This window comes from Myotis daubentonii, chromosome 16 (genome assembly GCF_963259705.1).
Source record: "Myotis daubentonii chromosome 16, mMyoDau2.1, whole genome shotgun sequence".
Taxonomy (NCBI): Eukaryota; Metazoa; Chordata; class Mammalia; order Chiroptera; family Vespertilionidae; genus Myotis; species Myotis daubentonii.
The window spans coordinates 44,598,708-44,626,137 of NC_081855.1; the positions used below are offsets into that span (position 1 = coordinate 44,598,708).

Consider the following 27,430-nt stretch of genomic DNA (forward strand, 5'->3'; position numbering starts at 1 on the left):
TGCTGTCGACTGGAGTCCAGATGGCCAGAGAGTGGCAAGTGGTGGAAGGACAAATGCCTCCGGATGTGAGTTGGGGGAAGTGGTGATGGGTGTGCTGGGCTTTGCTGTCACTCTGTGACTTTCCCTTCTGGTGTAGAATCTGGAGGGTTTGCCAGGTTCCCAGGACGGGGCATTGCAGGGATTATGGGAGACCCTGACTGTTCCGAGGCTGCTCTGTGGAGGGCATAGGGGGGTGGGGGGTGGGGGCGTCCAGGGTCGCCCCAGCATGAGGCAATAGTTCTTTGTGAGCACTGGACTTGGGAGTCTTCAGACTAGCTCAAATCCTGGTTCTCCCTTCAATGTGCAGTCTTGAGAGCTTGGCTGACCTTCTCTTGGGGGTTATCAAACTTGAGCAGACAGGAAGATCAAAGGTAGGCGGTGAGCACACCCTGGAACCAGAAGCTTCCTGTGCTTGTGAAGGACCATCACTGTCATGGGACAACTTGCTGGGCACCCCAGGGGCCGGGCCTGGTCTGAGGCCCTAGTGAGGCAGGCGGCAGATGCCCAGCCTGAGTGAGGCTGAGACGGTAGCCAGGCTCTGGATGGCTGAGGGGAAACCACAGGTCCTCCCTGTGGCGGGCTCCTGGGATTACATGGCAGCCTCCCTTTCCTGCGGTCACTCCCCATCTGTCGCCTCCCCTCTCCACAGATGGAGGAGATGACCCCCACCTGGACTTGGCCTGTGCCAGCTGCCTGCCTGACAGAGACCAGAGGCCGGGCGGTGACCCGGAGAACAAGTGTGGCCTACTGTCCTCGCACAGACCCTAGAGCAGATGGGAGGTCACAGTGGTTACCGCAGAGCTCAGCCCTTGGCCGTCACTCTGCACCTTCCTGGTACCATCAGGGGTGACAGGAGGCCAGGCAACGACTGGACCCCTGCTGCTGCCCTGCCTCCTTTCCCTGCTGTCAGCTCTGTTCAGAGTCAGACCCCAGATTCTGTGACCAAATAAATAACTTATATTTTGTGTGTTTGGGTTAGAATCCTTTGTCTAGAACAGGGGTCCTCAAACTACGGCCCGCGGGCCACATGCAAATACAAATACTGTATTTGTTCCCGTTTTGTTTTTTTACTTCAAAATAAGATATGTGCAGTGTGCATAGGAATTTGTTCATAGTTCTTTTTTAAACTATAGTCTGGCCCTCCAACGGTCTGAGGGACAGTGAACTGGCCCCCTATTTAAAAAGTTTGAGGACCCCTGGTCTAGAATCCCCGGGCTCAACCAACGTCTGTGCTAAGTCCGTTTGTCTAGCCTCCTCTGCACTGGGCCAGGGAGTCACCTTTCCTCTCTCCCCACCCCCTTGTGCCTGTCAGGGAGAGGCCGGCTGAGGCTGGGGAGGCTGGCTGAAACCCGTGATCATGACCAGAGTTTAAGCCAAGGCTGAGCTGTCTGATGTGTATGCACGAGCCACATGTGGCTATTTCCATTAACTAGCATCCCTGCGGTCAGAGATGCTGTTCTCAGTCGCTCCGGCTCCAGGCTGCTGAGTGTATTGGACAGCACTGTCGTCATCACGGAGTTCTGCTGGCCAGTGCTGCTCTGTGGGGCGCCTCCCTCAGCCCCTCACCAGCACACTTGTCGAGGCCTTGCCATCCCCGAGCACTGTGCCCGGCTCTCAGGATACAGACAGGTGACGGCTGTCCCGGAAGATTCTCTAGTGGGGCATGCAGTGGTGAGAGCTCCGGCAGAAGTGGGCGAAGTGTGTTAGGGGAGGATGGTTCTCTGTCCCCTGAGGACTTCAGGTATGAAGGGACCCCACAGACTCTTGACCAAGATCTGTCCCTCCATGCATCCTGCCTCCCCTTTCTCCTGTTCCAGCGCTACAGCAGATTGCTGAGGTGAACTTCTAAACCATCCTTGTATGTACTGCTCAAGACCACAGCATTTCTAATCTCGTGTTCCCTCACCTGCCCCCACCCTCTTCTGTGTTTTTATATATCCCTCATAGTAGCCCTGCAGCTGGTCTCATATGTGTGTGTGTGTGTGTGTGTGTGTGTGTGTGTGTGTGTGTGTGTTAATCCTCACCCGAGGATATTTTCTCCATTGATTTTTTTACCCCCTAGAGGCTGGGGGAGGGTTGGGGGGGGGGGGCGCGCGGGAGAGAAACATCGATTGGTTGCTTCCCGCACGTGCCCTGACCAGGGCTGGGGATCAAGCCTGCAACTGAGGTATGTGCCCTTGACCGGGAATTGAACTCAAGTCCCTTTGGTCCACAGGCCAACGCTCTAACCACTGGGAAAAACGGGCCAGGGCATGTCCCCGTATTTTTTTATAAGGAAACAGCCGCCCAGGAAGCTTAAATGGCTTGCCCATGCCCTCACATCCAAGAAGAGCCAGGATTAAATCTGGCACTGCCCCAAAGATTGTGTAATTTGCACCATGTCCCTCCAGAGCTTGTCTGATGCTGATGGTGTGCAGACTGCCGCCACCTCTGCCCAACGTTGCTGTTTTTCCTGGCGTGTGTTTTAGTCTGGGTGCCGGTCTCTTCCTCCCATGGGGAAGAAAGAGGGTGGTGCTGGCAGAGCCGGGCAGGAGGAGGTGGTGGCTGTGCACAGCATGAAGCAGAATGGAGAGGTGCTGCGTGACCTGCAGTTCTTTAATGAGGGACCTGGACTTAGCCTGGATCTGGGGAGGGGGTGCCTGCAGCTGTGGGCAGTGGCTGACCTGGCCTGCAGTGCCCTGGCACCCTCTCCCTTAGTAGGGAAATAGGTTTTCCAGATCCTCCAGCCTCCGCATCTCAGCCTGCCTCATGGTCACTGTTTTCCTCTGCGATTCCTTGCGCCGCACGGTAATCTGGATGGGGTTGTTCTCTGGGAAGCTGGTCAGGTCATTGGCCACGGTTGCAAACTGAAATCACACAAGAGAACGCCTCAGACTTCCTTCCCAGACCTGACCTCTCTCTGCCACCCCCGGTTTGTTTGTTAAATGGGATCTTAGGCAGCATCACCAACCTATCTATCAACACCAGAAACAGGTACAAGGAGGCATGATTCAAACCTGTGATCTTTCCAACCACTGGGCTGTGGACTCGGGCCTCTCCCCGACCCCATGCCCCTACCCACCCCCAGGCTGCTCCCTTCTTTGTCCCCCTTCAGCCCAGCCTCTGTCCTGTATCTGTCAATGCCCTTGACTTCCTGACCCATTCACAATCATTGGTACCCGTGATAGTGATGCTGCTGAGTACATTAGTTTGCATTCCCAGTGGGCACCAGAAGTGGCTTAATCCTCAAGCCTCCCAGAAGAGAGCAACTCGGAGGTGAAGTGTATTTGCGCAGGTAGAAGGAAAGCAAGCAGGGATATGTCTTGGGGGTATAGGGTGTCCCCAACCTCCAAAGCCCCTGGTGTAGACCTCTCCCTAACCCCGGGGGCCCCCATCTTTCAGGGCTCACTTTGTAGGGCATGCACCACTTCCCCGCCCCGGCTGTGTTGACGGCACGGACGATGAGGCAGTAACTTGTGTTAGGCTTCAGCTCCATCAGCTTGACAGTGGTACCCAAGATCTTGTGGAAGATCCACGGGCAATTCTTTGTCTTGGGAAACTCATTGTCCTTTTTCTTGGCCATCTCCTGCAACAGGACCTGGTAGAAACTGACCGGCTGCCTGCTCATGGCATAGGTCCAGGAAATCTAGTGGGGAAGAGAGCCCCCATAGCTTCCTCAGAGCTGGCCCAGGCTGTCCTCCCATCATCCCGACTCGCACCACGCACCCCCACATGGGTGGGAATGTCCCTCTTCCATCCCCTGTTCCTGCTGGAGCTGAGGCAAGTCTGATGGGAGGTGCAAGGTGCGCCAACTGGATGTGGAACCACCAGCGCAAAGCATTTGCGGCTCTCCCTGCACAGCCCTGCCCACCTTGGAATGTGCCTTCATTCCATTTCTTCTAGACCAGCACTTTTTCAACCAGTGCACCCCAAGAATTGTTAAAACGTGCAATACCTGACACTAGTCAACCGGTACCACGGCACATGCATGTTTTGAAAATTCTTGCAGCACATCAGGGTGGAGAATCGCTGTTCTAGACATGTCAGTTGAGAGGGGCCTTAAGAGATGGTCTTGTCCACCTCACTCATTGCATATGGGGTTAAGGGTTCAGAGAGCAAGTGGCTGGCCCATGGTCACATAGCAATTACGTGACAGGGATCAAACCAGTAGCTCCAGAGCCCATGTGCTTTGTACTACAGCAGCGGTTGCCAAGCAAGCCTGACGAAGGACCCCAGGGAGTTTCAGTAACACTGCAGATCCCCGGCCTGCTGTCTCCTGGCCGCCCTCCCATTCACAGTTTCTCCCGTCTAGGCCAAGTACGCAGTTCTCAAACTGGTGTGCGTGAGAATACCCTGGAGGACTTGTTAAGACAGATTGCTGCTCCCTGCCCTGACAGTCTGTGATTCAGTCGGGTGGGAGGGGGAGTGAGACTTAAATGTTTAACTAGCTGCCAGGTGATGCTGACCCTGCTGGTGGTCTGGGAACCACACTTTTGAGAAATGCTGCTCTAGGCCTTCCAACAATGGAGCTTCCAGATTTATCTTCCTAAAACACAGCTCAGGTTGCTCCCATCACCAGAAATCAAGCTCTGCAAAAAGCTGCTCTCTGTTGCTTACAGAAAAATCTAACGTAGCCTGACTTCAGAGGACTTCTGGAAAATGACCCCAGGCTAACTTTCCCCATCTATTCCGCTAGGACAGTGCTTCTCCACCTGGGGTCCGGGGCCATCAGAAACACCTGGGAATTTGTTAGATTCTCAGCCCCCACCCCCCAGGTCTACTGAATCAACCAGATGAGGTCCAGAATCTTGTTTTTAGCAAGATGGTCAGATCTGCAGGAACAGCAAAGTGTGCACTGGGGCGTGGGTGTTTCCTCCCCCACTTTCCCACCTATGACCCTTGGCTAGTGTCAGCCCCTCCAGGCAATGGCTTTCCCCCATCTCTAGGTGTTTAAACCCTACCTCTACCCCAGCTCCAGTGTTACCAAGAGCTAATTCCTGCACCTGGAAGTAATGTGTCTTTCCCTCTGACTTCCTGGTGGGCTTGATCTGAACTCTTCCTACAGCAATGAGCCCTTTCTAGCTTGCACTGGAGTTCCTTACAAACATGCCCTGTCTCCTAACCTATGAACTCGAGGCCAGGATGCAGGCGTTAGGCATCTTCACACCCCCCCAGAGCTCAGCTCAGTGCCTGGCACATTGGGGATAGACAGTAAGCCTTTGCCAAATGCATGAGGAAGAAAACGCACCACGGCCGTGTAATCGCTGACTGTGTGTTCACAGATAAAGGGCGTCTCTGGCACATCCGTGACCACGGAGGACTTTGAGGATGTCGAGGAGGTGTCTGTGTCCAGCTCAGGGTTGTCAAGGTCCAGCAGGCCCTCGGGGGCTATTTGGGACTTAGATTGACGGGGGCAGAAGGCCAGGTCCTCCTTTTCTGGATTCTTGGCCACCGAGGTGATGCTGAGCTTGTTCAGCTCGCCTTCCAGCAACCCTGCAAAGAAGCTGCTGTTGGGCTGGGTCACGGCCAGTTTGATGGGATTCAACAAGGTAGATGAGACGGGGGAGATGCTGGTGTCATCGGAGCTGCATTCAGATTCCTCCCCTGGCATCGCCTTCCTGGAGTGCGAGGGGAGACAGGTGAGCACCCAGCCAGCCCATGCAGCCTGGAAGCTCCCGGAGGCCAGGCCTTGGGCCTGACTTACAAGGGTCCCAGCTGCTTCTGAACAGCTCAGAACATCCTCACTGCTGTGCAGCAGTGCATCTACCCACCGGGGCACAATGCCAAGTGCAGATTCCTGGTCCCTGGTTGGGATGGAACTGGGGAAACTGCTAAAGTTAATAGGATCCTCAGACGACTCTGATGCAGGTGTTCTGAGAACCACAATTTGAGAAACTGCTAAAACTTTAAGGCTTCCCTGCACAGTAGGGTGCAAAGTCCCAGGGAAGGACCACAATGATCTATTGAGGGATGGAAAAGTTGGAAAAATATCTTGAAAATAAATAAATTAGGCTTTACTAATATGTATTCACTAATATTTAATGTAGTTACTAATTTATTTAGAATTTATAACATTTAACATTAATATATAGCATATAAAATTAACAAATACACATATATTGGGATGAATGCTCAAAAACTTTTTCCTTCCATTCTAATTTTTTAAAATCATGACCTATTTTAGATATAGCCAAAGACAGCAAGAATAATAAATTAGCCTGGCAAGTGTGGCTCAGTAGTTGAGCATCAACCTCTGAACCAGGAGGTCATGGTTCAATTCCTGGTCAGGGCACATGCCTGGGTTGTGGGCTCAATTCCCAGTGGGGGATGTGCAGGAGGCAGCTGATCAGTGGTTCTCTCATCGATGTTTCTCTCTCTCTCTCTGAAAGCAATAAGAAATAATATATATATTTTTTAAATATATTTTATTGATTTTTTACAGAGAGGAAGGGAGAGAGATAGAGAGTTAGAAACATCGATGAGAGAGAAACATTGATCAGCTGCCTCCTGCACATCTCCCACTGGGGATGTGCCTGCAACCCAGGTACATGCCCTTGACCGGAATCGAACCTGGGACCCTTCAGTCCGCAAGCCGACGCTCTATCCACTGAGCCAAACCGGTTTCGGCAAGAAATAATATATTAATATAATATATTAAATCTATGTGATCGTGTCAACTAATATCACCCCAATAAATTTAATTAAAAAAAATAATATATTAAGCTTTTATTTAGCCATCATCCAGCTTCAGAACTAAAGCCTCATCAGTATAGTTGAAGCCACTGGATTCTTCTCTCTCCACCTTACTCAGAGATAACCAGTACAGTAAGTTTAAAATTTTTGTGTTTATTATTCCGCGTGTGTTGTTACATATGTATGTTATCCCTAAGCAAGATATATTTTGCATATTTTTAAATATGTTTTTATCGATTTCAGAGAGGGGAAGGGAGAGAGAGAAACATCAGTGATGAGAGAAAATCATCAATTGGCTGCCTCCTGCACGCCCCACACTGGGGATCGAACCTACAACCTAGGCATGCGCCCTGACTGGGAATTGAACCATGATCTCCCGGTTCGTAGTCAGTGCTCAACCACTGAGCAACACCATCCAGGACATATTTCTAAACTTTACATAAATAAGTGGTATCATTCAGTACATATCCATCAGCAGCTTGTTTTTTCACTCAGCATTCTGTTTTTTTCTATTCATCTGTATTACACAATAGCTCTGGTTTAATCATTTTAACTGTTCTTCGGTTTTTCATTACAGGCATATCTGTATTGTTACTAATTATTTGCTATTAAAAAAGGAAAACCTTGTACAGGTTTCCACTATTTAAATATTTTTTTACCAATGAAGTGCAGAACCCCCCAAAATTGGCTTTCATATCTTTTTTTAAATCCACCTTTACCCAAAGTAAGGAATACATATTACATGGCAACCTAGGATACTCATACATACACATAACACTAAAGCACACTGCACAAACCAGTTCTTCCTCTATGTGTGATGTGCTCTGGAACTTGTTATTCTGTTTAATTTCATTTTTATGATACCGGTCTCCACCAACTAGAATGAGTTCCTGACCCATCAATGGGTCACAACCCACAGTTTGAAGAGCAGTTGTCTAGAAAGAGCAGTCAGGGCCACACGGTGAGTTGATGGCAGACTTGGAACTAGAACGCAGATCCCCTAGGCCCCAGGCCTGCCCCATGCTATGCAATTCCTATCTGCCCCTGGCACTTTCTGCCTCTTCTGCTTCCTACCCCATCTCCCTCAGCTGCTCTGGCCAAGTCAGCAACCAATATGCTCCCCTGGGTCCCTTACGCCAGGGCTGCTTCTGGCTTCATGGTTGACTGATGGACTAAATATTTCCTCCCTGAGCTCCAGCTCCATTGACCTCCTCCTAAGAGACCCTGATCAGCCCAAACCTTCTGTGCTAGCCCATCCGTGATGGGCATTTGGAATAGATGATTCCCCCACCAAGGTCATTGTAGGTGGAAGAGTCTGAGTATTGATGCCATTTATACTTCAGGTTGTCCTAATGGATCTGTTTTAGACTTACTTTGTCAAAAGACCAGTGCGGATGTGGGCATGGAAGGCAGCTAGCACTGGGCTGTATGCTGCACATGCTCTTTTCTGGTATTTACAATAGCCCTGCTGGATGAGCGTTAGCCCCAATTTCCAGATGAGGGACTAATCTTATCTACAGCCATATACCTAAGTAGTCAAACTTGGATTTGAACTTGGACTCATAGCCCTAGGTCTTCCCACTAGAGCATGAAGTTTCCATCACTTTAGCCATACCTACTACTTACAGGCTTCTTAGGAAATGGACACCATATCCCTTTCATATAATCAGGACCAGCTACATAGTTTGTGGGTCCCTTCAAAAATTATTAAGAATATTAAGAGAATAACAGCAAAACATTCAACTAAGCACAGGGCCCTTCTAAATGTGGGGCTGTGTGTGATTATAAAGGTCACACACACTGAAACTGCCCTGCAGATAAGTTCTCAGGCCACCCCTTCACTACTATCATATCAACACTACTACCACCCTTCCCGGCTCTCTCATTCCCTTCCCTCACATATCACTTCCTCCAAGAACCCTCCCTTAACTGTATCTTCTCCCAAGCTATACTAAGCCTCCTCTATTTTCTCAAGGTGTCCGGTCATAGCACAGACCATGCTGTATTATTCTTGATTCTTCACACACACACACACACACCAGGCTGGGAGCTTCTTGAATCCTGGACCAGACACCTTACAGGAGCTCAAAGAGTTTTGTAGAATGAAGTAAGGGGAACCCAGAACCATCAAGGAGAAGCAGTTAACCTCAGTCTGAAGACAGACAGGTTATTGGGGGGCCATAATCAGGAAGGGGAAGGCACCAAAAGGGAGGATTGAGAGAGGGGAGCCATGGAAGAGTGGAAGGGGCAGGGGTGTCTGGGGGGAGGGGGGTGAGGACCCTAACTAGACTAAGGGGCTGAGGAGCACTGTCAACAAATCTCTGACTAATCCCAGAAGGCCTCCTGGAGTAGGAGGCCTACATGTGTCTGAGAACTGACATGGGCCCAGGAATCCATGGTGCAACCTGCGCACATGCTGTCCCTGGGAGTCCAGGGCCCAGGTTGTGACAGGTCCAGGAAGTACCTCTTCTTCAAGCCTCTCCCACCCGCAGCTCCAGCCTTAGCAAGGAGGACAGAACCCGGCGTGTATCTTACGGTCGATTGGGAAGGTTGATGGTATCTTCCTTCATGAATGTAATCAAACTGCCCCTTGAGGAAAGAGGGAGTCCTTTGGTGGCAACCATCCTGTTCATAGACTTGGGGTTTAGAAAGGGCTTCGACATTTGATTCAAAACGAGAGTCTCCTTTTTCATCATGTTCTCCTCCCCATCTCCCACTTTACAGAACACCTCTGATGCCATCGAGTTTGTTTGGGACCACAGCCGACAACCAAGCTGACAGGAAGTAGAGAGAAACTGGGGGCAGGGGACCCAGCCTTAGTTTGGCTGGGATGGGGGTGCAATGAGCTGACTTCATAATCATCGCAGAGTGTAACAATTAGGGGACAGCCTCCCCCTTGATCTGAGGCTGCTGCCACCCAGGGCCAGCACCAGGGCCTGGAGCGAGGTAGAGCCAAGGAACAGACTGCATCCCCCTTCCAGCTCCAATGCTCGGTGGCTCAGCAGCCCTGGCCTTCTGCAAAGATCTCAAAGGCTCCCCACCTATGATGCCCTTCGGAGCTGCCTGGGAGGGAGGAGAACAGTGGTAGGAGAAAGGCATCCTGGCATGGAGAGAGGAGACACTGGAGCGGGTCTTTGGGGCTGGGGGACTGTGGAATGCTGAGGCACCATGTCCAGAAATTCTAGGCAGCAAACACTCACTGTGTCCAGTCTGTAGGCACAGGGAAAACAGAGATGGTCCATGGGATTCATGGCTCCCATATACCCGGGTTTTCCTGCTAGAATTCTAAATGTGTCACATGGGTGCTCCTGAGTTGAGTGACAGTGGAGGATGCTGCCGAGGGATACAGAGATGGGCCAGACGTTATTTCTGTTCTCAAGGAAACCACTCCAGTAGGAAAACATGCACGCAACTTCGGGGATGGGAAGAGAAGCTGTTAAAGCAGCACTTAGATGTGAATTTGTTGCTCTCAGTCCAGTCCTGCCCTTACAGGCTCAGTCATCTTTGGCCCCTGACTTCACCTCCCCAGCCTCAGTTTCCTCATCTGAGAACTAGGGGTAAAAATAGCGCCCACCTCACTGGGTTATGAGGAGATAACCCCGTAAGGTTGTTTTGTTTCTTCCAGAGGATGAGGCAAAAGCAAAGGACATTCAAAATAACTAGTCCTACGTTCTGTGTTTTATGTACTCAGGGTTTTTGTTATTTTTTTCCAAGTGGTATTTATAAAACAACGTTCAACACAGAGGAGCAGCCCTGGCAGGTGTGGCTCAGATGCATGGGTGCTGTCCCCGTGCACCGAAAGGTTGCGGGTTCCATTCCTGGTCAGGGCACACACCTGGGTTGCAGTTTGATCCCTGGTCAGGGAGTGTACCGAAGGCAACCAGTGTTTCTCTCTCACACTGATGTTTCTCTCTCTCCCTCCCTTTCTCTCTAAAAATAAATTAAGTACAGAGACTCAGGTGGCGTCTGTGTCCTCTGCTGTTTCTTAGCACTCAGCATAGACTCCGCAATATCCTACCTGGTTGATTTCATCCCTCCTCACTGTCTTGCCCCCACTAACAGGTAGGGCCCCTGAGCACAGGGACTGGGGGAACCTTCTGGCCTAGCGTTTAGAGCGGAGGTACACGGGTGGGTCTGCGTGCGTGTTCGGGGAAGCGGGTAGAGGCGAATGTGGGTGCCCAAGTGTGCATGGGCCTTCGGGGGCAGGAGCCGGTGCGGGTCCGCGGGCGCTGGGGCGGATCAGACCAGCGCAAGGGGCTTGCTTCGCCCCAGCCGGCGCCCCGCGGGAGGTCGCGCATCCGCCCCGCACGGCCAGCAGGTGGCGCTGCCCGCCGGCTCCGCAGCCTGGAAGCCGGAAGAGGCGGTGCGGCCCGGGCTGGAGGGCCCCGGGCGCGGGAGAACGGCACCCTCTGCGCCGCCCGTCCCGGCTCCGGAAAAGGGTGCCGCGGGGCGTCTGGAGAGGGCGGCGCCGGGCCCCAGGGAACATGGGCGTCCTCAGGGCCGGGCTCTGCCCAGGCCTCACCCAGGACATGGTCCAGCTCCTGAGGAGCCACGGGATCAAGACAGGTGACCGCGTGTGCGTGCCACCCAGCTGGGCACGCCGCGGGGGCCGCCCCGCGCCCTGCAGACCTGGGCGGGGGCCGGCCCTCCCTCCTCTGCTCTCCACCCTTCGGGAGAGCCAGGCCTCCAACGGGGCGGAGCCCTTGCTGTGTGCCCGGCCCCAGGCCAGGGCCTGAGGCCCTGTGGGTTCCCCAGGCTCCCTAAGATAGGCTGCCTCAAGGGAGCCCTGTCACCCCACGTTGCAGATGGGTAAAAGCCAAGCATGGGCAGCCCCGCCCTTCGTGCCGATCAACCACGCGTGTTTTGCTTTCAGTGGTGGACCTGGCTTCCGCAGACCTGGAAGAGGTCGCGCAGAAGTGTGGCTTGTCTTACAAGGTGAGCTGATGACCTCCTCCTTCCAAACCTGGGTGCCTCCAAATGTCTGTCCCTGAGCCAAGGGAGCGAGCACAGGGTGCTTGGAGGTTCATGAGGAGGGGACGGGGGCGTGCGGGGCTCTGGGGTGGCCCCTCCCTTGCCTGGTCGTTGCTCTTTGCTGGGGTTCAAGTGCCCCGGCCATCCTGGGTTGCCCCGCCCCTTCGCAGGCCTTGGTTGCCCTGAGGCGGGTGCTGCTGGCTCAGTTCTCAGCCTTCCCCTGCAATGGCGCCGATCTCTACGAGGAACTGAAGACCTCCACTGCCATCCTGTCCACTGGCATTGGAAGGTGTGTATGTGCCCGTGGGGAAGGAGGTGAGAGCCGGAGGCTATGGATGCTTGAGTCTCTAGAGCAAGCATGTCAAACTCGCGGCCCATGGGCCGCATGCTTCGTTTATTTGGCCTGTGTTAGTTAGCCTTTGAGTTTGACATGCTTGGTCTAGAGAGCAGGGGTGAGGGCAGCAGGGACTGATGGTCAGGGCTCCTGAGTTCTTACCTTATAGCAGGGCTTCTCAACCTCACACTCCTGACATTGGTTTGGTGCATCATTAGTTGGGGGTGGGGGGGTGGGGGGGTGGGGGGTGGGGGGTTGGGGAGAGGATATCTGGTGAGCTGGAGGATGTTTGTCGGAATTCCTCACCTCTGTCCACTAGGTGCTAGTAGCACCTCCCTCCTCCCCAAATTGTGCAATCAAAAATGTCTCCAGAGCCCTGGCAGGTGTGGCTCGGTTGGTTGGAGTGTCCTCCTGTACACCAAAAGGTGATGGGTTCTATTCCCTGTCCGGCACATAACCAGGTTGAGGTTCCATCCCTGGTCAGAGCGTGCGGGAGGCCAACATTCGATGTTTCTCTTTAACATCTATGTTTTTCTTGCTCTCTTTTTCTCTTTCTCCCTTCCTCTCTATCAAATCAATTTTTAAAAATGTCTCCAGACATTGCCAAATGACCCCCGAGAAACAAAATTGCCCCTGATTGATCACTGCTGTCTTATAACACAAGATGTCAGTATTTCATTATTATTCAGCAGATCAGAGCAACTCTTCTTCGGCCCTACGTCATATTTCACTTAAGAATAAGACAAGAAAGAACATACAGGACTAACATTTATTGAGTGCCTACTATGTGCCAGCCAAACCAGCTGGGGCTGTAATTCATTCTTTCAAGAATATTTATTGAGTGCTTACTTTAAACATGCCAGAGCCCAAGCCTCCACAGACAATTTTTTTTAAAATATATTTTATTGATTTTTCACAGAGAGGAAGGGAGAGAGATAGAGAGTTAGAAACATCGATGAGAGAGAAACATCGACCAGCTGCCCCCTGCACATCTCCCACTGGGGATGTACCCGCAACCCAGGCACATGCCCTTGACCGGAATCGAACCTGGGACCTTTCAGTCCGCAGGCCGACGCTCTATCCACTGAGCCAAACCGGTTTTGGCCTCCACAGACAATTTAATCAAACTCTCTGGGGGCGAGACCCCAGCATCAGTATTTTTTGAAGCTCCCAGGAATCTCCAGGGTGCAGGCAAGTTTGGGAACCGCTAATACTTGCCTCTTAAAACACACACATGTTTTCATTGATTTCAGAGAGAGGAAGGGAGAGGGAGAGAGAGAAAAAAATGGATCAGCTGCCTTCTGCACAACCCCCACATGGGATCCAGCCCAAAACCAGGGCATGTGCCCAGACCGGGAATTGAACCAGTGACTCCTGGTGCGTGGGATAACGCTCAAGCAACTAAGCCACACCAGCCGGACAATACCTGCCTCTTTTTAAAACTCCTTTGGTGCCCTGGCAGGTGTGGCTCAGTTGGGGGCCACAGCTGGAGAAGCACTGCTGTGATGGGACTGGGGTTCTCTGGTCTCAGTGGGAGGATCCAGGAATTGCAGAGCCGGACGCCTTTTTAAACAGAGGCAGGGACAGCTGTCCTAAGATGCTGCAGGACTGCAGTGTTCTGACTGGCAGGGGCCTGTGGCTGTAATCACGGGGTCCCTGGAACTGAAATAGATGGGCTGCTTACTGAGGTGCTACTTGGCATGTACAGAGGGGTCATGGGAGGTCACGGAACTATTTCCGAGGACTGGCGCCTGTGAAGGTGATTGTAGGGTGAGCTGAGGGATGCTTGTGGTCAGGACCCGGAGGCAGTGGGATGGGCTCTGGTCTAGGAGAATCTTCAGCCAGTAGGTTGGGCAGGACATGGAGGGTGGTTAGTGACCTGTTTCATGGTGGTTCAGGGACAGAACTCGGATTAGGAATTGGCCGTGTCTTGAGTTTTATCCCAAGGCTTCCACAGCCGGGGTTCCAATAATAATAGGACTAAATAGCATGTTCTACAGCTTATTTCTCTGGGACCATTTGTTGTGGCACTGTTGTGCCAGTGTTGCACACTGCCTGGATGTAATACCGAACAAGGGCCAGTTCTTGCCCCAGGGTGCTCTGGGCCACATGGGAAAGACAGACAAAAACAAGTAAATAGAAAATAATTCCAAACCCCTAGAACTAATACGTGAATACAGCAAGGTTGCAGGACATAAGAGTAACACATAAAAATCAATTACATTTCTTTCTTTTTTAAAAATATATTTTATTGATTTTCCACAGAGAGAAAGGGAGAGAGATAGAGAGTTAGAAACATCAATGAGAGAGAAACATCGATCAGCTGCCTCCTGCACACCCCCCACTGGGGATGTGCCTGCAACCCAGGTACATGCCCTTGACCGGAATTGAACCTGGGACCCTTCAGTCCGCAGGCCAACGCTCTATCCACTGAGCCAAACCGGTCTCGGCCAATTACATTTCTATATACTCAAAATGAACATGTGGAAATGGAAGTTAAAAACACAATACCGTTTAAAATTGCTTCCAAGAAAATGAAATACTTAGGTCTACCTCTAACAAAACAGATATAAGATTGGTATACTGAAAATTAAAAATTGCTGATGAGCCCTGGCCAGTTTGTTTAGTTGGTTAGAGCAGGGGTCCTCAAACTACGGCCCGCGGGCCACATGCAAATACAAATGTTGTATTTGTTCCCATTTTGTTTTTATACTTCAAAATAAGATATGTGCAGTGTGCATAGGAATTTGTTCATAGTTTTTTTTTTAAACTATAGTCCAGCCCTCCAACGGTCTGAGGGACAGTGTACTGGCCCCCTGTTTAAAGTTTGAGGACCCCTGGGTTAAAGCATCATCCCAGTGCACCAAGGTTGTGGGTTCAATCCTCAGTCAGGGCACATACTGGAATCAACCAGTGAATACATAAATAAGAGGCACAGCAAATTGATGTTTCTCTCTCTCTTTTTGTCTGTCTTCTCTTTCTCAAAATTAATCAATTGTATTTTTTTAAATTGCTGATAAAAGAAATCAAAGAGAAACCAAATAAATAGAGGGACATATTGTATTTGTGGATTGGGAGACTAAACATAGCAAAGATATCAGTTCTTCCCAAAATGATTTATAGATTTAATGCAGTTCCTACCAAAAATCCCAGCAAGGTTATCTGTAGAAATAGGCTTATTCTAATAATTTGATGGAAGAGCCAATGGCCTAGAACAGCTAAAACAATTTTGAAAAAGAAGAATAAAGTTGGAGGAACCATTCTAGCAAATGTTAAAGCTTACTATATAGCTGCAGTAATCAAGACAAATGTGGTATTGGCAAAGAGATAGGCATAGAGATCAATGGAGCGGAATAGAGAACCCAGAAATAGACCCCAGATATGTCCGACTGATTTTTGACTAAGATGCAAAAACATTTCAGTGGAGGAGGAATATAGCCTTTTGAACAAATGGTGTTGGAGCTATTGAACATCACAGGTAATAAATAAATAAACCTAATATTGAAAATGGATCATGGACTTAAATGTGAAACTTAAAACTATCCATCTTTTAGAACAAAACAGGGGAAAATCTTTGGGAACTAGGCATATAGTTCTTAGACTTGACATGAAAGTATGAGCAATAAAAAAATTGATAATACATTTTTTAAAAAAGTCAAAATGAAAAACTGATCAAAATTTAAAACTTCCTCTGCAAAAGAGGATGAAAAGGTGATCTATAAAGTGGGGAAAATATTTTAAAGCCACATACTCAACAAGGGACTTGCATCTAGAATACATAAAGAATTCTTAAACCTCAACAGAAACACAAACAGTCCAATTAGAAAATGGGCAAAAGACATGAACAGATACTTCACCAAAGAGGACATACAGGTGGCAAATAATCACATAAAAGAATGTTGGACATCATCGTTCATTAGGGAAATGTAAATTAAAACACACTGAGATATGACTACACATTTAGCAGAATGATTAAAGTAAGAATGGTGAGTGCTGGCTGGTTTTGCTCAGTTGTTAGAGTAAACTGTGACCCCCTGGTTCATAAGTTGACGCTCAACCACTGAGCCACGCTGGCCTGGCTGGAGAGATGATTTTTAAGCTGCGAGCAAAAGGATGAGGAGGGCTCACGGAGGAACATTTAGCCATGCCCTTTCCCCGAAGGAAACTCTTCCTAGAGAAACCTCCTGGCCAGAGACATTGAGAACATCTCCGGACAGAACCAGTGCTAGGAAGGAATGTCTTGCTTTTCTTCTTGGCTACTAATTCCCTCCCTACTCCGTAGTACCCTGGGTTGATCCTCTTCCTTCCTCTTCTGCCATCAGCCTAGACAAACTGCTCGATGCTGGTCTCTATACTGGAGAAGTGACTGAGATCGTAGGAGTCCCAGGTAGCGGCAAAACCCAGGTAACACATACAGCTAGAAGCCAGAGGATTGGGAGAGGTGGGTGCATGATCCTGGATCCCCAGGGAAGCTTCTGCCAGTAGATTGTGACTCAGAGCTTGGAAGAGAGAAGATGGGTGGTGAGGAGTGCGTCTTGAACTTGACCCATTCATGTCAGTGGGATCTGAATAGATTTGATGCAGAGCTCCCATCCTGGGCAATATGAGGGCTCAAGTTCACCCAATGCCCGGTCTCTACTCAGGTATGTCTTTGTGTGGCTGCAAATGTGGCCCATGGCCTGCAGCAGAACGTCCTATATGTTGATTCCAATGGAGGGCTGACAGCCTCCCGCATCCTGCAGCTACTTCAGGCCAGAACCCCAGATGAGGAAGAGCAGGTAAGGGGTAGGACTGCTGGATTCCTTTAAAGCCGTGACACAAAGACCCCATGATCCCTTACATTATAAGGATCTTAGCCACTTGGAGGAGTTGTCCTTTCTGGCTTTGAAACTTGCCGTTCTATGAATACTTCCTGTATCCTTCCGGTCTCCCTGTTGTAACATCATCCCAACTTGGATGCTGTTCACACACGATCCCCCCAGCTCCTTGCATACCTTAATTCAGGGCTGGCAAATACCCAGCGTCAGTGTTCCTATCCCATTTCTTGCCCGGGGCAGACACCACCATCAGTCCTATCACTCTTTCCCACTGTGCTCTGACTTAGCTTTGCAGCTCAGCACCCAGGCAGCCACCACCGTGGGAACTGCCCCGTTAGACAAAGCGTACTTGCCGTCCTGGGCCTGAGTCCTTATATCCTGCTCAGCCTTAAAACCCCCCTTCGTCTTGCTGGACCCTGCTCCCTCTTACCCAAAGCCCCCCTCCTCTTTCCCACCCTTCAGGCAGGAGCCCTCCAGAGGATCCAGGTGGTGCGTGCCTTTGACATCTTCCAGATGCTGGATGTGCTGCAGGGCCTCCGAGGTGCTGTGGCCCAGCAGGTGAGTCTGCTGTTCCGCTCCTCCCAGCTTCACCCAGCTGGCCGGGTGCTGTCTATACGTGGGCAGGTGTCCCCCTACAGACTCTCTGGAAATGCAGATGTGCAATCTGGTGACTGCAGCTGGGCTTGCCACTCCCAGGATGGGATGCTGAGTGCTTAATTCATTCCTGAGTGCCTCGTTGTGTACACACTCCTCTTCCCCACTAAACAGTAAGCCCCTTGAGTGCCAGGATCATGTCATACTCATCTCTGCATTCCTCCGATGGATCCGTTTTCAGCTGCATGTAAAAGAGTATGACTGACAGATCCTTAAACTTTGAGGACATTTAATTATCTCACAGGAGTCTGCAGGTTGGCAGGGCCACATTAGTAGGGCTTGAGGCTGGTGTGTGTGATTCTCTTGCTCTTTCCCCTTGTGATTGCAAAGTGGTTGCTACTGATCTAAGCCTCATATATTTTTTGAAAATAATATTTTTTTTATTGATTTCAGAGAGGAAGGGAGAGGGAGAGAGAGATAGAAATATCAACAATGAGAGAGAATCATTGATTGGTTGCCTCCTGCACACCCCACACTGGGGATGGTGCCCGAAACCCTGGGCATGTGCCCTGACTGGGAATCAAACCATGATCTCCTGGTTCATAGGTTGACGCTCAACTACTGAGCCACACTGGTCGGGCTAAGCCTCATATTTTCATACATCACATCCACATTCAGGGCCGTGAAAGGAGATGCCTCTTCTTTTGTACTTCTTCCCCTTTTATGAGGGAAGAAACTCTTTCTCCGAAACCCTCTAGCAGACTGCTCATTTCCCCTTGCATCTAATTGGCCAAAACTGAGTTAGATGTGCGTCTTAGACCAGGGGTTGGGCCCACCTTCCCTGACGTCAGAAGATCTGTGTCCAGTACCCGCCCACATTTGGAGTTGTGTTAACAAGCAAGTGGGGTTCGGAATGGCATTTGGGTTGGTTCCCTGCAAACCTGCAAAGTGTTTAGACAGGATTTGGTGCACTGATTTATAGACTATTAGATTTGGAAGACACCTTAGAATCGTTTAATTCATCTTAAATGTTTTCCTTCACCCCAAAGCATGACATGTTCCTATGGGCATACCCAGGATTGTGTATCATTTTTACAAATTTTAGAACATAAAATAGTTGAACAGCTACTTGCCAGGGGCTGACCCTACAGAATAGGATTCACTTCAGTGGGGCTCTGGTGCCCAGTGAGCCCGCCCCTGGAGTGTGTCGCTGGTGGAGGTGATTGGGTGGTGCTCCAGCGTGGTCTGAAGCTGTCCACGGGGGGGGGGGGGGGGGGGGCGGGGAAGCAACCTGCAGTCTTATCTTACATAACACTAGAGGCCCAATGGATGAAATTAGTGCAAGAGTAGGCCTTCCTTTCCCCGGCTGCCGGCACCTCTGGCACCGGGACCCGGGCTTCCCTTCAGCCACTGGCAGGCACCCAGGAATTGGGCTTCCCTCGCAGCCCCAGCTTCATCCGGAAGGTCATCCGGAAGGACGTCTGGTCTAATTAGCACATTGTACTTTTATTATTATAGATAACCTTCGCCATGTAGCATAGCCTAATTAAGAGAGTGACACTCCAACACCTTTGCCATTTTAGTCAGAAGTAAGTCGCAGGACACATCCATGGTCAAGGGGAGGGGATTATACAAGGGCGTGAGAACCTGAAGGTGGGGATCGTGGGGGCCACTTAAGGCTCTGCCTGCCACAGATGACCTGGAAGTGACGGACAGGGAAAGGCTTGCTGTCCCATTTTAACCAGAGATTTCAACCTGCTCTCCCAGAGAGTAAGGAAGGGCTACGCCAATTTCAGTTGTAGCTTCTCTCTTTTCTGCCATCCTCTCTTAGATAAGCTGGTGACTGGCCAAGAGTCAGTAAGTGGAAGACCAAGGAAGACGTGCCAGAGACAGAGCAGATGATGCTGAATGTCTACTAGTTAAGACTCGGCTCACGTGAAGTGAAAAAAAAGTTGAGAAAACAGTCAGCAAATGACTTGGATATAAGGAGTAAGGGATAAGAGAAGCATCAAAAATAGGTCCAAAAAAAACCCACAAAACCCCAAAAACAGAAAAGAAAAAAAAAAAGGAAGATGCTAATGCTTGTGTAGAGACAAAAAATTATGATTTAACAGATGGCTGTCTGTATAGTCCACATTTGGAACCATTTTAGATACAGAAGCTGAGGCCCTAGAAGCATGATCTGGAAGGCGACAGTGAAGTGAAGAGAAAGCTAAGCTCAAAGGAAGTTGCTACTCTGAAAAGTGAGCCTGAAAGAGGGGCCTGGTCACGGGCCAGCCATAAGGAGAAAGGTGGCCGCTAAGAAAATCCCTGACCAGGGGTCACAACGCTAAACAGGGATTTCTCAAATCTAATTGGTTTTAGGGTATCTGGGATGTCCTGTGATTTAAACCTTCTCTATCTGCCCAAAACTTCAGTAAACTCTCTTATACGTACAAATGAGATTGAGGGAAAAAGACATTGATGAAATTGGATGATACCTGCACAGCTGTATTTGGTCAGGGAAGGTTCTCACCAGTTTCTTTTAAAAAAATGTTTTTATTGATTTCAGAGAGGAAGGGAGAGGGAGAGAGGGATAGAAACATCAATGATGAGAATCATTGATCGGCTGCCTCCTGCACGCCCCCTACTGGGGATTGAGCCCGCCACCCGGGCATGTGGTTCGTGGGGTGGTTGCTCAATCACTGAGCCGCACTGGTTGGGCTCTTACCAGTTTATATTAGAATCAAGCTTGTGTTGTAATGGGCGCCCCCTAGAGGCCAAGTGGTTGATGACACCTGCTTCCCCCCAACCCCTTAGGTGAGCCATTCTTCAGGAACTGTGAAGGTGGTCATTGTGGACTCCGTCACCGCCGTGGTCTCCCCACTTCTGGGAGGTCAGCAGAGGGAAGGTGAGTGATGTGTGTGGCAGAGCCCAGGGTCAGAGATGTGTCCTTGTCTCCCAGCCCTGGAGTCCAGTCTCCAGCCAGCCCAGTCCCTAATGCCCGGCTCCCTCCCGCTCTGCTTTTCCTCCAGGCTTGGCCTTGATGATGCAGCTGGCCTTGGAGCTGAAGACCCTGGCCCGGGACCTTGGCGTGGCTGTGGTGGTGAGGAAGGGGGCGTGGCCAGCGTGCTTGTCTTACCTCTGATCCCTGGGCTTCACCAAGAGGGAAGATGAACCTGATTTCTAGCTGTGGCTAGAAATTTATTTCCCTTAAACGGAGGTTTCTTTATTGCCGTATACAACAGTTTCTGGACCCCCAAAATGGCCCTTGAGGAAAGGGTCACAGCCCAACCTCCCTGGGTCATCTAGAGCACTAGACCATGAGGGGACCCACCTATCACAGCCTTGTATCCTGTCTAGACTGCAATCAAGAGACAGAATATCTATTTCTATCACCTCAGAAAGGTGCCCTGGGCATGTGCCCTGACTGGAAATCAAAGCCTGACCTCCTGGTTCATAGGTCAACACTGAGCCACACCGACAGGGCCAGATTGCCATTTTGAGCAGTTACCTATTATCTTGTTTAATACCTATGTCACAGGGTCAGCAAACCTTTTCTATTAAGGGTCAGGTAGTAAATATTTGAGGCTCTACGACTATACTAGAGGCCCGGTGCACGAAATTCATGCACGGATATCAGATAGGGTCCCTACGCCTGGCCAGCGATCAGGGCCAATTGGGGCCTTCTAGCTGCTGGCTGGGGCCTTCCTTCATGCCATGCCGCCCCCTGATGGTCAGCGCACATCACAGTGAGCGATCGAACTCCCAGTCAGTTGAACTCCTGAGGGGATACTTTGCATTAGACTTTTATATAGAGACTAGAGGCCTGGCACATGAAATTTGTGCATGGGTACAGTCCCTAGGCCTGGCCTGTGATCAGGGCCATCTTCCCCAGCTGCCCACAGCTGGCCCGCCCCCCCGCCACCACGCACCCCTGGTTCCCTGTTCACCATCGGGCGATTGGAGCCTGCCGGCCAGGAGGAGGGACCAAGAGGTCAGCCATTCCCGCCCGCTGCAGGTTGCCCTCTGTGTGTGGGGCGACCAGCAGGGTAGGGGCCTTGGCCCGCACCCCCCACCACCTACCCCCGGTTCCCTGTTCACCACTGGGCAATGGGAGCCTGCCGGCCGGGGAAAGGGACCAAGAGGTGGTCAGTGCTGCCTCATAGTGACTGGTCAAGTGGTCGTTCTGCTGTTAGGGTCAATTTGCATATTACCCGTTTGTCATATAGGATGGTCTATGTCTCAATTACTCAACTCTGCCTATATAGCATGAGAGCAGGTGTAGAGAATACCAAAGAAATAGGCAGGGCTGTCTTCCAAGAAAACCTGATTTTATAAAACAATTTTTGGGCCAGATGTGGCCTGTGAGCAATAGTTTGCTGACTGCTGATGTACCATAACAATCTATTTCTTGATTTGGAGCCTTTAGATCATTAGTGGTTTTCCTTTATTTTATTTTTATTTTGTTTTCCCTATTTCAAACAAAACTCTAGTGAACACTCTTATACCTAAATCTCTTTGCACATCTCATATTATTTTCTCAAACACCTAAAGGTATAATTACTGAGTGAGGGATATATATATTCTTTTAAGATCTAGAGATGACTTTGCCAAATTTCCAGGCAGGATTAATAATTGCACACCCACCAGCAGTGAAAAGGTCTGTTTCCCTATTCTTTTGTTCTTATACTGGGTTCCAGGGCCTCCCTCTCCTGACTTTCGGTTATGTGATCACCTGCTGGATGCTATGCTCTGGCCTAGGCAGTGGGGATTCAATGATGAACAAGTCATAACCCTTGCCCTGGGGTGAGTGTTGGGTGGGGGGGCATTGGAGGGTGAGGAGAACCTGATCAAGAGGATGCTGTGAGGCTTGGTTTGCTTACCTATGAGCCTGGGCAGAGTAGAGCTGGCCAAGCAGATTAGGAACCCCTTTCCAAAACTACTGCCCTTCCATATACAGAGATGCACCCCCTGACACAAAGGGCTGATTGGACATGGTCTCAGGAAGCCTGTCTGCTGAGTTGGGGGTGGGGGTGTGGGGGGGGGGGTAGTACACTCAGTACCACCACTGGCCTCCCTTCAGGAAAGTGCAGACAGCACTGCTTATTCCCAGACACATGCCCTATCACCTGAGTTGGAGTCAAGCTTGAGGCTTTGTGGTTTAATGGAAAGCGCTGTGCACCAGTCAGGAGCCCGGGGTCTGGTTCAGGACCTGCGTGGATAAGTTCTGGAGTCTTGGGGAAGGAGTTTTTCCATGCTAGGCCTCAGCATTCCCATCTGTAAAACGAAGGCGTCGGAACAGATGTCCTCTCTACTAGCATTATGGATCTGTAAGCCTCTGATTCCTTCTGCCGCAGGTGACCAACCACATGACCCGAGACAGGGACAGCGGGAAGCTTAAACCTGCCTTGGGTCGCTCCTGGAGCTTCGTGCCCAGCACCCGGATCGTCCTGGCCATCGGCGAAGGAGCAGGAGCACCGGGCAGGCAGCGCACGGCGTGTCTGACCAAATCTCCCCGTCTGGTGAGTCAGTCCCAGCGGAAAATAAAACTAATAGTAACAATAAAGAAAAATGAAACGAATAACAATAAACCGAAAAGAAATCATCTGGGCCCTTGAGGGGAGTGTCTATGCCCATAGCTGTCTTAGAGAGGAATTCGTGGATGCTGAGAACTTGCATCTTAAAACTTGGGTTGCTTAACTCAAAAACATACCTCTCCCTCCTGTCTTCTTCCAGCCAACAGGTTCTCAGGAGACGGTAGACATTGGGACCTGGGGGGCTCTGGAGCAGAGCCCACAGTTACAGGGAGAGCAGACATGACTGTGCTGCTCAGTGGGAAGGGAGAGGCCTCGAGGCCCCGGCTCTCCTGTGCAGGAACGCCTGCTGTTCACTGCCAGCCAGCTCTTGGGATGCAGGACACGCTCTCCGGCCCGGCAGAAGGGAATCTCAGATTCCTCATTTTGTTCTCTCTGTGGAAACATAGAGAGGATGGCAAGAGGCTGTAGTGGAGGCCCCAGAAATTCATGCTGGAGTCAAGTTTTCTTCCCTGGGTTCTACCATGCGTGTGTCTACTGGAGCCAAGTTCATTCACCCTGGCGTGGGGCATCTCTGAAGAGGCACGCTAGTGACTGGATGGTAACCCCACGCATCACCATCGTGCCTGCGCTCCATCCAAATACAGTGACTGAACCATGAAACTTGCCTTTGCTTCTTTTGTTTTTGTTTGTTTGTTTTGCCTCTGTTTTTCCATCTGTAAAACGAGGCTCTCTTCCCCTTAGCTCTGTTTTTGAGTTACTGAGTTGCAATAAATGCAAAAACTCTTCTTCATCTATGTCCTGCTCTTAAAAATATAAAAAGGAAATTTCCTGAGCCCCAGATCCACCTCATTTCCCCCCAGAATGTTGCTTCCTTCCCGACCCCCCCCCCGGCCCCCCCAGTTTCCATCAGTGATGAGAACCCTATTAGTCCTCTTTGGCTCTTGCTGATTTAGTTTCATACACCTGCAAGCATCACCAGAGCCAGGTGAGACAGGGAGCTCGCTGCTGTCCCAGGGATATTATCTAATGAAGGGAAGATGTGACCTCCTAGTGAATCCAGACACTTGTGTAATATGCATGATGCCCTGTGGGGCCCCTCCATAGGACAGAGTACCCGGAGGTGCCGAACCATGCGTGGCCTTGCCCATAAACAGACAGAGGAGAATTTGCTCAGTCAATAGAGCCAGCTGGGAAAATTGATGCTGGCATAAATAATCCATGGCAAATCTAGTCTTCATGCAGAAATTCATTGCCGGTGGCTCCGAGAGGCAATATAATTACCCTTCTCTTCCAGCCAGCTGTACCAGGGCGTAGTGCCCTAGTGTTTGAAATAACCCCCCACCCCCTGTCTGTTACCTGCACGGCGGCCATCCGTCTGAGAGCTGTCACCCTGGCTGGAAGGAGAGGAGGACAGCAGGGACGGGAAAACAAAAGGCAAAGGAGAGAAATGATCAGGCTGTTTACTGAACACATTTTTTAAAAGGAAGGTTGCCTTTCTCAGAGAGCCTGTTGTGTAATTAATTAGTTGTGTCTTGGCTGCAGGAAAAGCGGTGTCAGAATTGTAGGCCGATGGTATGACATTTAGAGACGATAAACGCAGCAGGGATAGAAGCAAGAAGCATGGCGCGTTGGGAATGCATGGGGCACTGGCTCGAGGGTATCTACCCAGGTGAGGACAGGGTTGGTGAGCCTAACTGAGGGAACCCTGGTGCTGCTGCTCTCACAGAATACCACGGGAGGAATTAACCTTCAGTATCCTTTTTAAAAAATATAGATTTTTACTGATTTCAGAGGGAAGGGATAGGGAAAGATAGAAACATTAATGATGAGAGAGAAGCATTGATCGGCTGCCTCCTGCACGCCCCCTACTGGGGATCAAGCTCGCAACCTGGGTATGTACCCTTGACCAGAATCGAACCCGGGACCCTTCAGTCTGAAGGTCGATGCTCTATCCACGGAGCCAAACCAGCTAGGGCTTTTCAGTATCCTTATCCTGTGAGCGGTTGGCACATTTCTGCAGCCGTGGTAGGAAACAGTACTTGAAGCTGAAAAATCCCTGCCACTCTTACCGTTTGGGCATCCTGAGCCCACGCAGACATCACCAACCAATCAAGCATTCTTTTCTGCGGAGCTCCCAGTATTTTGCAGTTCTTCTCCACATAGCGCACCAGGTAACCACAGCCAATCAGTTGGACTTGGCATTCAGCATGGAACCTGGTTGCCACCTCTGCCCTGGGGAGATCTGCCCTGTTTCCAGGTGCTTAGCCCCTGACTGAGGACCCTAGAATAATGGGGTTTGAGAGGCCTGTAAAGATCACCTGTCCCATCCTGTGACTTAACAGAGAAGGAAACTGAGCCCCAAAGAAGAGTAGGGCAGTCCCAGTGGTAGAGCAGGGCTGGAACCCAGAACTCCTGATTCCTAGGCCAGGACTCTGTCTGTCTCCACATTGCCTTTACTTTCCAAACCGCACAGTTCTATGCCCACGGGGGCACTTACTCCAGCTGAAGGCGCCGCAGCTCTCAAGCCCAGGTGGCATCTCTGGCCATGGGAAGGCGCCCCATTCACTGCTGTGCCAGGCCACCCTGTGGACTTCCTGCAGGACCCGGCCCCTCGTACTTGCTTCCTCCTTGGCCTTGCTCTTGGACCCGGGCTTCCTTGCCCCACGTGCTGCCGCTGCACACTCTGCCCCGGGCACATTGGACAGTTCCAAGCATGCCTCAGGCCAGGCTGGCTCTGCTTCCTGCTTCTGTGCTGCCTCTGCCCACCCCCACCCCCCACTGTGGCTGGTGCACCCACACTGACATCTTCCCTTTCTTATGCCTCCATGGTGGCCAGATAGACATTTCTCATAACCCCCCTGTACCGTTCTCTCATCCTTTCTGTTCATTTATCTGTCCAGGAGCTCAAGATCCACTTTAAGGGCTCCCATGTCAAATTTTCTTTTGCTCACCCAGCCGGTGTGGCTCAGTGGTTGGGTGTCAACATATGAATCAGAAGGTCACAGTTTGATTCCTGGTCAGGGCATATGCCTGGGCAGTGTGGGAAGTGCAGGAGGCAGCCGATCAATGATTCTTTCATTGATGTTTTTATCTCCCTCTCCCTTCTTCTCTGAAATCAATAAAAAATATATATATATATTTTTTTTTTAAAGAGTCTTTTTCATTCTGCCCTGATAGCAGTATAGACTACTTATCCCAACCTCTTTTCAGCTTAGCTCACCATAAAAAGCTGGACCAGAGATCTATTTTATCAGCTCTTTCTGATTTTCCGTAATGGAATCTGTGAAAGAATGACAAACACTCAGAGAAGGGATATATCATTGGTATTAAAGTCAACTGGAGCCTTAGGGGGAAATATCCTATACTAATAAAACAGAAAAATGGTAATTGGCGTACGACCGATACCTTTTTCATTGGCTAATCAGTGAGATATGCAAATTAACTGTCAGCCAAGATGGCGGCTGGCAGCCAGGCAGCTGAGAACAGGAGGCTTGGTTGCCCCAGCGATGGAGAAAGTCAAGGATCCCCCTGCGGGGCTCTGAGCTAAAAGATGGCGGTTAATTTGCATACTCAGGCTCCAAGCAGAGCGAAGCCAAACAGCCCTGAAGCAGCAGGGCAGAGAGGCCTCAGGGCCTGGGATCAGCGGAGCCGAGAGGCCTCCCGGCCCGAGATCAGCGGAGGCCAGAGCCGGCCCAGCCCCGCAATCAGGGAGGCGAGAGTCGGCCCAGCCCCGCGATCAGCAGAGCCTAGAGGCCCCCCAGCACCGGTTATCATCTGAGCCGAGAGGCCTCCCGACTGCGGAGTCGGAGGCCCCGCGATCAGTGGATCCGAGAGGCCTCCCGGCCCCAGTGATCAGCGGATCCGAGAGGCCTCCCAGCCCAGGTGATCAGTGGAGTCGAGAGGCCTCCCGGCACGGTGATGAGCGGAGTTGGAGGCCTCCCGGCCCCGGTGATCAGTGGATCCGAGAGGCCTCCCAGCCCAGGTGATCAGCGGAGTCAAGAGGCCTCCCAGCCCAGGTGATCAGCAGAGCCGAGAGGCCTCCCGGCCCCGGAGATCAGCGGAGCCGAGAGGCCTCCCAGCCCCGGTGATCAGCGGAGTCCAGAGGCCTCCCGGCCCAGGTGATCAGCCGAGAGGCCTCCCAGCCCGCTCCTGGCCCCGTGATCAGCAGAGTCGGAGGCCCCGCGATCAGCGGAGCCAAGAGGCCTCCCAGCCAGGTTATCAGCAGCCGAGAGTCCTCCTGGCTAGAGATCAGCGGAGCCGAGAGGCATCCTGGCCCTGGGATCAGCAGAGCAGCGAGGCCTCCCAGCACCGGGATCAGTGTGACAGGGTGCGGAGCCCCAACCCTCTGATCGGCCCTGCTCTGTGTGTGACAGGGTACAGAGCCCCAACCCCCCTGATGGGCCCTGCTCTGTGCATGACAGGAGTGGCGCTGCAACCTCCCCATCGACCCTGCCTTGAGTGTGACAGGGGGCGGTGCTCCAACC

At 51.0% G+C, this 27,430-nt stretch overlaps 2 protein-coding genes and 1 long non-coding RNA gene across 9 annotated transcripts; 2 read left to right on the plus strand and 1 right to left on the minus strand.

The window, feature by feature from the left end:
• LOC132218801 (uncharacterized) lies at positions 1-1,008 on the plus strand. The gene is made up of 2 exons (XR_009449274.1): positions 1-65; positions 689-1,008. It is a non-coding gene; the product is annotated as an uncharacterized LOC132218801 (long non-coding RNA).
• Positions 1,009-2,589: 1,581 nt separating this feature from the next.
• On the minus strand, positions 2,590-9,452 carry FNDC8 (fibronectin type III domain containing 8). Its single transcript, XM_059668281.1, is given in 4 exon segments — positions 2,590-2,885; positions 3,428-3,664; positions 5,267-5,636; positions 9,226-9,452. Coding segments are annotated over 4 exon segments (987 nt in total). The 3' UTR covers positions 2,590-2,732.
• Positions 9,453-11,067: 1,615 nt separating this feature from the next.
• Positions 11,068-23,736, plus strand: RAD51D (RAD51 paralog D). Of its 7 annotated transcripts, none has more exons than XM_059670526.1 (10): positions 11,069-11,287; positions 11,517-11,646; positions 11,853-11,971; positions 16,339-16,420; positions 16,660-16,794; positions 17,296-17,391; positions 20,227-20,317; positions 20,442-20,512; positions 22,767-22,931; positions 23,146-23,736. In XM_059670526.1, the coding sequence occupies exons 1-10, from the start codon at positions 11,196-11,198 to the stop codon at positions 23,227-23,229; spliced, it is 1,065 nt and encodes a 354-aa protein (XP_059526509.1). In that variant the 5' UTR covers positions 11,069-11,195; the 3' UTR covers positions 23,230-23,736. The 7 variants fall into 7 exon arrangements, with proteins under 7 accessions (XP_059526511.1, XP_059526509.1, XP_059526510.1 ...); XM_059670527.1 differs by having other exon boundaries at positions 11,070-11,277; positions 11,585-11,646; XM_059670528.1 differs by lacking the exon at positions 16,339-16,420 and having other exon boundaries at positions 11,068-11,287; positions 11,585-11,646.
• Positions 23,737-27,430: the final 3,694 nt, after the last annotated feature.